Source organism: Conger conger, chromosome 8 (genome assembly GCF_963514075.1).
Source record: "Conger conger chromosome 8, fConCon1.1, whole genome shotgun sequence".
NCBI classification, from domain to species: domain Eukaryota; kingdom Metazoa; phylum Chordata; class Actinopteri; order Anguilliformes; family Congridae; genus Conger; species Conger conger.
Window position 1 is genome coordinate 9,704,003 of NC_083767.1, and position 13,942 is coordinate 9,717,944.

The 13,942-nt window shown below is 46.1% G+C and overlaps 1 protein-coding gene across 2 annotated transcripts in view; it reads right to left on the reverse strand.

Annotated features, from left to right (window-relative positions):
• Positions 1-111: 111 nt before the first annotated feature.
• The window catches only part of snx25 (sorting nexin 25), a 38,786-nt gene continuing 24,955 nt past the window's right edge, over positions 112-13,942 (reverse strand). For both annotated transcript variants that reach the window (XM_061251149.1, XM_061251150.1), the window contains exons 8-19: positions 13,168-13,299; positions 12,200-12,466; positions 11,518-11,676; positions 11,000-11,131; positions 8,662-8,802; positions 8,270-8,383; positions 5,301-5,462; positions 4,863-4,980; positions 3,288-3,354; positions 2,136-2,317; positions 1,195-1,295; positions 112-818 (exon numbers count right to left, since the gene is read on the reverse strand). In XM_061251149.1, coding sequence (XP_061107133.1) covers positions 753-818; positions 1,195-1,295; positions 2,136-2,317; positions 3,288-3,354; positions 4,863-4,980; positions 5,301-5,462; positions 8,270-8,383; positions 8,662-8,802; positions 11,000-11,131; positions 11,518-11,676; positions 12,200-12,466; positions 13,168-13,299 — 1,641 coding nt within the window. In that variant the 3' untranslated portion in view covers positions 112-752. The remainder of the gene's footprint in view (positions 819-1,194; positions 1,296-2,135; positions 2,318-3,287; positions 3,355-4,862; positions 4,981-5,300; positions 5,463-8,269; positions 8,384-8,661; positions 8,803-10,999; positions 11,132-11,517; positions 11,677-12,199; positions 12,467-13,167; positions 13,300-13,942) is intronic.

Sequence of the window (13,942 nt, forward strand, 5' to 3'; positions counted from 1 at the left end):
TGTATAATATGACTGTCGTTTTGATAAGATCTTTGTGATATTGGCATTCCCTGTTTCTACCATTTAATCCTAATAAAAATGTGTTCAAAAATAAAATGAACAAGATGGAGATATGCTTTGGCAATTTATTGCTTATAAATGATCTAACCTATCTTTGGTAAAAATAAAATCTATTCCTATTCAACGATAAAATAGTCACAATGACTTTACATGACTTATTGCACAATAAAGCCTTTTAATGGACACAACAAAAAAAAAAGTTGAAGGAATGTTCAGTCTGTGGACATCTTTCACTTGGATACAACATTCATAATTCCACAACTATTCACAATAAATAAAGACCTACCCAGGTCCAAAACAAAAACTGGCATTCTGCAGCAGATATTGGCAGTTAACCCGGTTTCCCCAACAAATGAACCAGAGGAACTTTCAAATAAAGACCTAAGCTCATTGCCCCAAAAATTCTGAGAGCCATGTCATCAAGTAAGTTCAGAGGGGTCTCTCAACAGAGGGAGGCATAAAGAAACGCCTGGATTTCTCTGTGAAGTAAGGTAACGGCAAGGACCACATTCATTAAGCATGTCAGAGTACTGACCGAGGATCAGTTTAGTATTTTTTTTCCAATCATAACAGATATAGATTGGAGGTTGTTAGGGAAACCTGATCCTGGATCAACACTTCACACATGACTATGCTTGATGAACATGGGCCCAGGTCGTTGTGTCTGCTGGAGAATGGGCGGGAACGAGTGCTCAGAGCTGGTCCAACTCCATGCTGATCTCAGGACATAGCTCTTTGAGGAACATCTCCAGGAGGATCTGAAACACAGCCAGGAGAGGGTGATATGCTTTGTGTCACTCACAATGACTGACAAACTGTTCACAGGTACAGAAAGCTCCTTATAGTCCAGAGTCAGTATTGTCCTTAGAGCATAACCTTGCTTGTCAATAGCACAAACAGGCATGTATTAAGAATTTCACTCTTGGCAGATCTTTTTTTGATTGGTTAATCAGGCATGGCAACTGAGCAGAATAGGGTTAGGGTTGGAATGAAAACCTACAGCACATTAGATCGACAGCACATTAGGTACCCCTGGTTTACAGAGATTCATACAATTCCTTGTGGTGCAATTTATATTAATCATTTAGTTTCGAGATGACATAAGCGAGCAAGATAACATTTCTGCACACTCACATAAAGGAGATGCTTGTTGGCACTGACTTCCTGTAGAGCGTTGAAGACCTTGATGATGCCATATCGGCCGTTCTGGTGTCCAACGAGGTTCTGTAGTGCATCTAATGGAAGGATATGAGCCTCTCTTAGACCACTGCATCTCCAAACCAGGTTTCAGAGAGCACATTTGTAACAACAACTCATAGTGTTAAACCACTGCTAACGAAGGCAAAGCTTTGCTTGCCCTTATTTTGGGTTCAGAATTGGAATACACCAGACCTGGGTCAAATGCGTAATTGGTCTGGATTCAAATACATTTCTACAATTTACTTTTTGGGTTTGTCTGGTGTATTTGAACCTATGAACTACGGTACTCTCAGAAAAGTACAAACCCCACCTTCTCAGTTAGCTCTATTGCACCAGACAAGATCAATCAAGCACAGAAGTATTTTAATCCGAAACAATTACGTATTTGACCCAGGTCTGGAATATAAAGGATATTTAGTGAAATGTATTTACAAGATTTTGCAACATATCCCAACATACAATTACTGGAGCTCTCAGATACTGCTGTGAAATGTATTTGTATATTGAGGAAAGTGGGTCCATGTTGACTGTACAGTACAGGAGCAGTTGAAAGCATCGATGGAGAGGAATATGACGAGCAGCAGACCTAATTACTTTCTCCTGTTGAGCGGTCATCCCACTCCAATTTTTTCTAAATTTGCCTTGAGGGTAATTAGTTTTAATTAAACTGGAAGGGAACGGCAGAATGACACAACGTTGAACATGAAACGGCTCACAGCACACCTCGTTTACTCTCCAATCCAGATTGCTCACGGGATTGGTGAAGACTTAAGTGCTACATTTAAATTCTGTAGCAAGACCGTAGTGAGATGACAGAAGCCGAATGAGTGTAAAATCCAGGTGTGGAACGCAGAAGTTAATGGACCATTCTGTACCTGGGACGTTGTCCAGCAGCTTCTGTTGTGCCCTCTCCTTGGTCTCCTGCCGTTCCGACTCCGACCGGGGCTCGCTAACGGGCGCTAGCTTTCCGCTGGGCCAGAAAGTGTCTTGAAAAATGTTGATGTAGTACACCAGCATCTGCTCACTGAATATCCAGTTCACAGTGTCCCGAATTTGCCTGAGGATGGGAACAGGACTCGTAAGATCAACCACTCCACAAGCGCAGAGCAGAAATTCCTCTCCAGTGTATTGTTCCCATCATCTGGATTTGCCAATTGCCGCAATTCTCCAAGCTACACATAATTTGTAAATTAGAGGGTGGAAGAAACACAGGGCAGGACTTTCCGATCCCTGGACTTTGCACCTACTCAGCAGATGACACTGTACAAGAGGAAAACATGAATTAATTCCACATATGGTTTTCCATATGAAAAATGTCATCTGGATGCTCGCATTTCGAATAGATGCAGCCAGGCAGAGCTGCAAGTGTCAGTTTCTTTGCTCTCTTTGGCGCCCAAGGCAGACAGATCGCGTACCAAACCAGCGGTAGAAATGGAAGGAGTGCTAGCGGTGAAAACATGATTAAATCAAAGGCCATAATAAGCTTTTAACATTGTGGAGCAAAATCCTTCGCAAAGTGCCGTCAGTAACCGTAAACAATGAGCCAGCTATCATCCAGTGATAAATTCTAATTGCAGGTTGGAGTCTAGCCGGCAATGAAGTTGGCATGTGTTGGAGGTGTGGGAACACGCTGGTCCAATGCCACACATCTAGCAGCACAGCTTGAAGTCAAATCTCAGTCTCAAGCCTCTTTCCCGGAGGGAGAAAGATGCTAGATAACTTGTCTTTATGCCGGAGGGCTACAACGATTTACATAAATTACGTAAATGAGCGGTGTGAAAATAAAACAAAGTGCCTTGGAGCCATTCGCAAGCAGGCTTCTTCCATTGACACAAATGTTAATTTGCAGTGCTTGACATTCAAATTTCAGTGAGAAAAACAAAGGACCCAGCCAAAACAACGGGGAGAGAGAATAAAGCAAAATGGATATTCCTCCTCTAACGATCCATCAATCCAGGGATCGCAAGGTCCAGTGGTGGAGGATGCATTTTCACTCTAAAGCTTGTCCTCAAGGAAGTGATGCTTACTTGTTTATGGTCCGTCCAAACGTGACTTGAACTAGTGCAATCAACGTCTTCCTCACCCACTTGAACACTGAGAAAGTGGGACACAAAGAGAGGCACAGTTAGTCAGTTGAAGCCTTTACAATTCATCTTACTGTATGTTCTCCTTTTTATTTCAGCGCCAGAAACCCAAAAGTAGCTCATAGCATAGCTGCAAAACACAATGCAAATATTTGAAAAGTCAGCAGCCTCTGACTCAGCCTCTGACTCTGCCAATTAGCAGCTCGATATTTGAGTACACTGCCTTCGCTAAATTCAATTCAATATACCTTCAGCTCCCTTCCCAGGCTTTTATTGCAATAAAATATTTATTTTCATTTCTTATCTTGCATTGCCGCAGTTCACTTTATCAAATTTGGCAAAGGCCAGCTTTGACCGGACAGATTTACTCAAACAGACATGGATGGGAGCGTGGCTCGCTGTTAAGCCCCATCGCTGCAGGGTCATTACGAACTTCCACACAGACTAGTGCCAGGAGCGGCGTGTCTCACGGCTGTGTCTGCTGGCTGGAAGTCAAACGGAAAGGACTAATCCTATTATACCGAGGGTAGCAGCCGAACAGGGGTGAGCTACTGACATCAGAACCTGCTGATAAAGAGCTCAGAAACCACACTATTTGAAAGGAGAATATAAGAACAAAGGAGAGGGGGGAATAACTGTTTTCAATGTCCGCCGTGTCTGTTGAACAATGAGCAAGTTTATTCATACCCTTTCATTCACATGCTACATAAATGTCAACAGAAACATTAAACATACATATACTCAGTGAGCACTTTATTAGGTGGACCTGTGCACCAGCTTGTTAATGCAAATATTTAATCATGTGGCAACAACTGAATAAAAGCATGCAGACAGCTGTTGTTCAGACCAAATGTCAGAATGGGGAAGAAATATGACCTAAGTGACTTTGACCACGGAATGTACTCACTGCCCCTAAGCTCGAAGGTCTCTCCCATGAGCATGAAGCAGGGCTCTGTACTCACTGCCCCTAAGCTCGAAGATCTCTCCCATGAGCATGAAGCAGGGCTCTGTACTCACTGCCCCTAAAGCTCGAAGATCTCTCCCATGAGCATGAAGCAGGGCTCTGTACTCACTGCCCCTAAGCTCGAAGATCTCTCCCATGAGCATGAAGCAGGGCTCTGTACTCACTGCCCCTAAAGCTCGAAGATCTCTCCCATGAGCATGAAGCAGGGCTCTGTACTCACTGCCCCTAAAGCTCGAAGATCTCTCCCATGAGCATGAAGCAGGGCTCTGTACTCACTGCCCCTAAAGCTTGAAGATCTCTCCGATGAGCATGAAGCAGGGTGCTGTACTCACTGCCCCTAAGCTCGAAGATCTCTCCGATGAGCATGAAGCAGGGCTCTGTACTCACTGCCCCTGAAGCTCGAAGATCTCCCCGATGAGCATGAAGCAGGGTGCTGTACTCACTGCCCCTAAGCTCGAAGATCTCTCCGATGAGCATGAAGCAGGGCTCTGTACTCACTGCCCCTAAAGCTCGAAGATCTCTCCGATGAGCATGAAGCAGGGCTCTGTACTCACTGCCCCTAAGCTCGAAGATCTCTCCGATGAGCATGAAGCAGGGCTCGGCCAGCGCGTCCTTCTTCCCGTCCGTCTCCTCTCCGTAGTCAGAGAGGTCGCTCTCGTCCTCGGCCTCCTCCTGCAGCAAACGCAGAGACCGCAGACAAGGTGTCCAGCTGTGCAGCTGACATTCTCCCACAATGCACCAGCAACCTATCCTGCCGCCCTCCACAGGGTCTCTCACACACACACACCTACTACGCCTGCTGTTCTTTGTCACGGTACTTGGCTGTGCATTTTTCTCTTACCGTTTGTGTATACGTTTTACGTATACGTATGTGAATGTGTGTGTGTGTGTGCAGTCTGCCTGAAAGTGTGCATTTATGTTTGTAACAGTGTCTGCGTGTGTTCTCTGTATAATAGTCAGCGTTTCAGTGAGACCCTCCTCCCGGTTCTCACCTCCTGGTGGGAGAAGAAGTCTCCCGGCAGTCTCTCCAGGAAGGAGGCCAGCGTGAAGGAGGACTTCTTCTGGATGACCATGACCTTGAGGTGCTCGGGGGAGGGGCTGAGGAAGGCGTACAACACCTCGCTCTGGCACATTCGATCGTCCTTCAGCATTTTCTGAACGGGAGACAAAACATGGCGAAACATGCCAACCTATCAGGGAGCCACACTGCTTTCCCATAATCCACCTGCCAAGAACGACTTTGCACAACGCCAGAAGGAAAAGGCTGCCATTGGCTGAATGGTTTATGTTATGTTAAGCTACACATGAACAGTGTTTTATGGAAAGCATGAGATTAAAATGCTGACATCGCCATCATGCCAATAACATGTTGATGATGCTGATGTGATTGACACTTTGTAAAGGCTCCTCAGAAAAAGCAAATTAAGGTGCAATAGGTATTTGTAAGAATTATATTTAGAAGGGGAAGGTGACAGTGATGCTAAACTGTCACAGAAATCACAGTAAGAGTGAGAAACAGGAGCAGATGACAGCAGGGTAATATCCAGAAACAGCCATTTAGGAAATGAGTATTCAGTACAGAGTGCTGTTTCTGGCACTAAAACCTGGAATAGGCTACTTTAAATGCATAATGTGCACCGTACTACTGTGTGCCGGTGTGTGTGCATTTGTGTGTGTGTGTGGCTGTGTGCGTTTGCGTTTATCTGGGTGTGTGTGTGTGTGTGCGTGTGTGTGTGAGACCGTGTGTGACTGTGTGTGTGCGTGCATGTAAGCATATGTTTGGCTGAGTTTGTGTGTGGGTGTGTGACTGGGTTTGTGTGTGTGTGTGCGTATATGTGTATGTGTATGTATGCGTGTGTTTGGCTGACTGTGTGTGTGTGTGTGTGTGTGTGTGTGTGTGTGTGTGTGTGTCTCTGACACCAGGCTGTGTGAGCGTTCCCGGTGCATCGTCCGCCATTACGGCAGGAACGCCGGCATGCTGACAGGCAATGACAGGGAAAGGGGTTGGATTTCACAGCGGGATTAGCGCTTTCCTAAATGACAGAAGTGCACACGAGGACAGCCCACAGCATCAGGAGCAGACATTACCCGCTCTCAGCTGGCACAGAGCCTGGTGCCTTCTCTGTGAGCGGAGCTCCAGGCCACTAGGCTAGGCTAGGCCAGGAGGAGCCTGGCTGGGTCCCTGGAGCTCCACACTCTCTGGAGGGTGCGGCTAATCCTCTCCAGCCCTCGTTACAAGCTGACCTGATTGGCGCTGGAGGCACCCCAAACCACCGGCAGCCTACCTCAGCCTGCCACAAACTCTGGCAGGCGAAGGGGTGACCTCCGAACGGTGACGGTCACCGCAGCTCAGCCCAGTACCCCTGGCAGGTCTACAAGCTCGTTGGTACCAGTGGTGCTAATTGAGTGTTTGGAAATAGCTAACCCCGTCCGCTTCAGAAAGTCATACCAACCCCGACAGAACAGATCCACACACCTTTGGTTTTGTGAACCTCGCAGGGGTTTGCAAGGGTACAAAAACAATGATCGGTCATTAGCTGAAGGCTACAGTGCCATAGCTACCATTGAGGACACCAAGGTCAAGTATTTTTTCATGTCTATTACCAAATAGACTTAATTCCGTTCCTCAGAGAGAACATCAATTGCAATTCACGAAAGGCTAAAATATGAGAACATATTAAAGCACAAACTGAGAGGCATATGTACAGCATTTACATGCTAAAATTCATCCTGACTGAAATGACTAAATTAAATGGGAAGGAAAGAGCACACCCTGGCCTAATAAACCCCCCCACCCCCCACCCTGCCGCAGCCCACCCCAGCCGAGTCTCTGGACCATGGTATTTTTAGGTCCTGGTCATGCCCCAGAAAAGCTCCTTTAATATGAGAGGAAATTTCATCTGTGAAATCAGCTCCGCTCTGAATACACCTTATTAATCCCCTGTGGGGAAATTCATATTTCATTTCGGGAGGCAGAGACGTGTTCAACAGCAAGGCCCCCGAGGGCAGGCCCCATACGGCTGGCGCTTTAGAGAAGGCAGCGTTATTCTGCACACCTCCTTCTTTAACAGAGCCCTCCCCTAGACTTGTGGGGGCCCTAGGCGAGAAATAATCCTGCAAAACAGGGAGACGTACTGAGATCTTTTATTTTTAATCGATTTGTCAGAAGAACGTGAGAACGCGACACCCCAAGCGCAGAGACTGATCTGCCTGGTGAGACTGACAGCTCCGTCCTGGTGTCTTCACACCTTCCAGAAAGCTGTTTTCACCGTCCTCGCACTTGGAGCCACATCGAGCTCTCTGAGGCATTATTGTGCGGGATGAGAAACAGGCATCTTCTTATTGGGCTCGTTAATTAAGAACTTTTAATCCCAGAGAGAGGACGTGTTCTTTCTTTCTTCTTGTAGGACTGCATGTTCTCTGTCTGCCGGCTGCCTGTGTTTCACTGGCCATGTTCACATGATCTCCACAGCACCGTGCATTCGGCTGCAGGCAGTGAGGGACATTTAAATTGGCCGCCTGCAGTTTGACATCATTAAATTAATTGCTATGGACGTATATGTTTGATGTGAGAATAACTTAAATGTCGTTAGTGGCTCAAAACAGAGTTTGATGAACCTACTTATCAGAATGATTCAGTACCCTACAACAGGTCGCCGTAATTGGTTTTGGTTAACAATACGAAAGGCTCCATTTAGCTCTACAATCATTAATCACAGAGGAGTCAAACCAAACACAGCGTTTTACCAAACATAAACTACATGGGATAAATGAATACAAGGTGAGTGACATTGAAAATTTGTGCTTATCAAAGAATCAAAGATACTGTGGCTTAGCAATCTACTGTGTATCAGTTTATAGCAGGGGGTAAACCAGAACATTTACCATTTGCCATATAAGACAATCACACCAATAAAAGCCCCTAGGTTTGAATAGAAGGTCTGAAGGTTTAATGGCTCACCTGTAAGAAGGAGTTGAGCTGGTTTTTGGACTTGTCGAGAAATTTTTGGTCAACGGACTTGAACGGCAGTTTACTGACAGAAGGCAGCTGCATTTTCTTCAAGGAGGGAAAGCACTGGAAAAATTTGACAGAACGACAACAAAAAGAGGAAGGAACAACGCTTCAAAGAACATGGCAGGTAACACTTATCTTCTCCATTAGTATTCATAATTATATACGGTGAGCACGGTGACTCAATCCCATCGCCATGGCGACACGACCTCTGGGTCCCGCCATTAATGCACCTACTGAACCCCAGTGGCCTTTGAAGTGCAGTGCGCAAACGCTGATTAAAACACCTGGAGATGGTCACACACCTCTGATCTGCGGGGCGCTAGCTAGCGAACGATTACCTCCGTCAGCTTCCTGTGAAGCGCCTGGAACTCGCTCAGCTTCCTGGAGACCGTCCAGCGGTTGCTGTCCGAGTCGTCTCCCCCCAGCAGACTCACGGTCACCGAGTAGCAGGGCATGTGCTCACCGTTCTCTTCCACGGCCTGCGGGGCACAGACACGCTCAGCCTCCGTAGCGCAACCTGCTAACGCCCCTTAGCATTTCAATCATCGGTCTCTTGAGCCATAACTGCTTTTGACTGGCTGACAAATATGGAAGAAATCAAGTGAAATGTATCTCCATTTGTCCGGCCTGGTCAGCAGAGGTGGAAAGTCCAGGGGACAGAAAGTAAAAGTCCTGCCATGTCTCCCTTCCATCCCACTCAGCCAGCTGATTTCACCAATTATTTCGCCTCCTGGCTGAAAAATTGTGGTAATTAGCAAATCCAGGTGATGAGAACAAAATACTGGGGGGAGTACCTTAAGATCTTTAAGAACCTGGATTTTTTCACCTCTACGGTTCACTCATGATGGTAGCTTTAATGCTGGTGACTGCCTTACCAAACTACAATACTCAAGAACTATTTAACTTCAAAAAAATCATCATCACTAAATTATAATTTCCAGTGTCTTTACTGTGGGTCATCTCGGGCGAGCGACAAAAAACACAACAAAAGGACTCCTGTTCCGACAGCACAATGTCTGACCCCAGATATGACGGTAGGCTGGACAGGAGCCCATGTGAGTTACGGGAATACAATATATTTATCCTTTGGAAACTGCCACAGACAGAAAGTCATTTACACGGTGCTGGCATGGTCTTGCTCACTTATCACAGATGTCATGCTATAAAATAGGGCTTCGACTTCAGTCGTACAGAGGAACCTCCATTATTTATAAGCGTGAGTTATAGACTGGCGTAGGAAGAAAAATATATACTGTATAAAGAAAAATAAAAGCCGTCAAAGAGCCAGGGCTACTCCGTCAGGGGTAAACCTCAGGTTTTGTGGGGACTTTTTTCATTTTATATTTCACCATAATATATTCAGGCATTTCCATCTGATCTGCTATCTACAAGTTCAATCTTTGGAAAACAATAGGAAATTGAAATTAGACAAGCTAACTGCAGCAAAAATGACTAGGTACAGTGTAACAACCAGTTTTGACTTTCAAAAGTCACAATCATCTGATAAGAAGGTAACGGCTCTCCAGAGTCCAACCCTACCAAAGCATGCCTCATTCAACAGCCAGGGTGTGTCCCAAAACTTTAAAAAAATGTTTCATTCATCCCTGCCCCCGTACTTCTGGATAGGAGACAAGGTGGTTGTGGAGGAAAGGAGGATACCTCTTTCAAGCATTGGGACACACCCAAAGAGAACTTGCTGAGCTGCTAATTAGTACAATCAGGTGTGCCAGATAAGGGCTGAAATGAGAACCTACGGGACAGTACATCTCCAGAAAAGGGTTAGGCAGCCCTGCACTCCAGACTCTCTCAGCATTTCCGGTTATCCTTTGAGGCTTTCCTGACGGCCGGCGGTTGTCCTCTTGCCCTCAATCTAATTCTGTTTCTTCACATTGTGCCGGCAGACGGAGAAGTGACAAAGGAGTCATCTATTTCCACTGCCACCAAGGCTGCTCAGACACGGGGTGTAAAAGGCCATTTGGGCTCAAGAGATTAGAGCGCTTTCCGTCTCATTAACGTCTGGCACAGTGGCAGAAGAAAGGTATTGATTTCAAAAGAACCTACACTTTAAACGTCTCCTGGAGGGGAGGGGTTTGAGGAGCACAAAGTCTCCCTCATCCAACCAGATGGCCTTACGATGACTTCCTCCACCCAGAGTCCCAGACACAGCCTACAGCCCTGTTTTCAAATCACAGATGTCAAGGGCTGGGAACTGCTGCTTTTCCACCCTTCCTTTACCTGGGAGTGTGTTAAAACAGACAGTAGCACTAATTGTTCCGTTAATTACCTGTCAGAAAAGAAAACCAGGACCAGATTCCAGTATCCATGGTCTACAGCAGGGCTGTCCAACCCTATACCTCCAGATCTACCGTCCTGTAGGTTTTCACTCCGAACTGAACAATGTGCACTTCATTCACAGCAAAAGATCTCATCTCACCTGTATCAAAGCAGGATTACTTTGCTGGATAACTTCACAGAGTAAAACCCAGAACAGCTCGTTTTACTTCAGTCCATGTTCCGGATTTGGGAGGGTCCTGGGTATTACTCAGTGAAGTTATCCAGCTAACCCAGTAATCCTGCATTGTGATACAGTCCCCTAGTGTAGCGCAATGCTACACAGGTTCCTTGCATGTGACCAGTGATGATGAGCGATGAGTTTCTCTGAGCGCAGAGACCCACCTCGGTACCACTGATGGCGGCCCTCCAGACGCCCAGGTTCTCACACCACCAGTCCGTGCGCGAGATGTGCTCCTGCAGGTCGCTGTGCTCCTTCTCCATCGCCGCGATCTCCTCCTTCAGCTGGAACACAATCTGAGAATGCAACATGCGGTTTTTTAAACGAGGCCTTCTTTTAAACAGCAGCGATGGGGTTTTTCAGAAAACGGAAAGCGGGAAAGGTAAAATAGGCCAATGATCTGTGTATGAAATTTGACTACTGCTTATTGACTCTGTCTGTACATCGAGTAATAGTATGAAAAAAGTGCTTTACCTTAGGGCGAATATCAATAATGTTAGTAGAATTTTAGGACACTAGACTTCCTGCATTGAATATGAAGAGCAGCTATAAACTAAAGGACAAAAAAAAACAAGCTTGGGAACAAATCTTACACAGAGTTCTGTACTGCGTTGGAGATTCATTGGTGTACAGTGTCGGGGGATGTGTTCTCTGTGCTAACAGGGGGGTATGCAGGATGTACCTTTTTGTCCGGTTTGGGAGCGTTCTGTATGGAGCCCAGGGCGTGGCGCTTGTACTCCAGTTTGTCGTATAGCTGGTGCAGCTTGTTAGCAGCGTAGCTAGCCTGCTCATTGATGCCCGTGCTTCCCTCATCCAGAACCTCCTCTCTCCCCTCAATGACCTGCCGTTCAGAGAGCGGAGGAGTGAATGAGATCAGCTCATAGCACTGCTGAGGTAAAACCCAATGACTGTCGAAGGGCAGTATACTTTAAAAATATCATAGAACTGAAATTTCTATCAATGGGTATGCAATGTTTCACTTCTACTTTCCTGTGTGATCAGTTCCCGGTTTATAAGTTCCACTATTCTACTTTTTCCCCACACTACATTTCAGCAAATTCTGCATTTTGTATAAAAATTGCCTTTGAATGTCTTATGTAGTGCTCTGCACAGTACTTCTTTAAATTAGGGCACTATGTTAGCAACATGAGAATGCTGAATAAAACAGGCCATATAGTACATCAAGGCTCTCCATTCACCTACACACTAGAGAGTATCCAGCACTACATCTAGCCTTTGCGGGCCTGGCAAGCCATTCCGCAAACTTTCCAAGCTTTCCATTACTCAATTATTTACAAAGGATTGATTAGCTGCCAGATCAAAACGGCCCAGTGCATTGCGGGTCGGCTCCGAGCCGGGCTCACCGCCTCGTCCTTGTCCTCCCCGCTGGACTGCCGGCGCTCCTCCCGCTTCACCAGCAGCTCGTACACGTCGCTCACCAGGAAGGACGGGTAGTAGCGCTCCTTCATGGTCTCGTACACGTCCGCCTGGATCTTGTGGAAGACGTCCGTGCCCTTGTTGCCTACCAGGGTCTGCTGGATCTCCTTGTACAGGGCCTTCTCCACCGGGATCTCCCGGCTCTCCACAAAGAACTTCTGGTAGATCTCCCCCACCAGCTGGGGCACCTCGTTCTGCGGAGGAAAAGTCACCTCCCAAAGCTCACATGCTACACCTTGCAAAATGCTGCGTTAACTGAAAATATGGTCCTCGTGTCAGTATATTCATCAACCTACACCAGAGAATGTGTGACCGTGTTTCTCTTTCAAGAACAACATAAGACAAAGACAGATAACTCAAAACGATTTTCATTTAGCCTTCTTCTTGTCCCTAAAAGCTGGTATACAATTAAAGCAGGATAATTACTAAAGTAATTGCAGCTCATTTCCTTGCACAACATCAGTATTACCAGTATGCAGTAGGGTTGCACCATCTGAAACCATGCACAAAACTCCACAAACCAAAACACTTTATGCATACTTATGAATGTCTGACAACCTGGAGCACCCTTCTGATTGAAAGCTCTTTGACTCCTTATGAAGATATCAATGTCCATGAAAGCTGTATTTCAGAATCCTGTAAAATAACTGCTGGAAAATAACCACAGTATGGTGCTCTGCCAGATAATCAAAAGACCAGCTACCCTCTGGGGGGAAAAAAACATCAAGCAAATTCATCCATGTTCGATTTTCAACTTTTTCAGATTTTTCAAGAGTACTAGTGCCGTAAAACAAAAACAGAGCTTCCTGTTTGAGGTCCTGTGAGGTCCTTTTATTGATCAGGCACACAGTGGGCCACCAGGGGCGGCCTGCAGAGGTCCTGCTAGTGTCCCTACCTTGTTAGCACTCTTCAACAAGTCTGCTAGCTCCCAGAAGCTGATCAGGGCCCTCTTGTCCACCCGCTCCATATAGACACGGAAATGTTCCCGGAAGGTGGAATTTGACATGATCTCCTCAAACTGGATGATCTGCAGAGGCCAGAAGACAGGCGATGGAAAGAGGTGAGCTTTCACCACCCAAATTTTTGTCGTCGTGTTCAAATTAAACCGCACTCTCAGATGAGCAGTAAAATAACATCCGATTTGGCAACCGCTTCATAAAAGGCATGTATTGTATGAAATACACATCTGGGAACTGATAGCCATGCCACCAGACTTGATGAGTATAATTTTCTTACATTGTTTATGCTTAAAATGACCATGGAGGCATCAGAAATACACAGATACATTACCGTTTGGAATCACACAACTTTTTCGGCACATTGTTTTATGCTGCCTTGGTGAATAAAAGTATATAAAACATAAACTTTAGAATGGTAGCATACAGCACGAACACTTGACGGCAGACATCTGCCCTTACCCGAGAAGTATTCCTCGAGGCTGGTAAAAGGCCATTACATCATTAGGGCTGGTTCATTGGTGTGATTTTGTGCGGGGGGACTATCGGACGACACGGCTCTGAGCACGATAGGGAGCTGACTCATCACATGTCCACAGTGGGGGGGGGGGGCAGAGCCCTGAAAATGTCACCGACGCCGTGGGGAATCTATCCATCGATAAAACGCGAAGCCCTCAAACCCGAGTCCCCCGCACACGCTTCCCCAGATTTAAT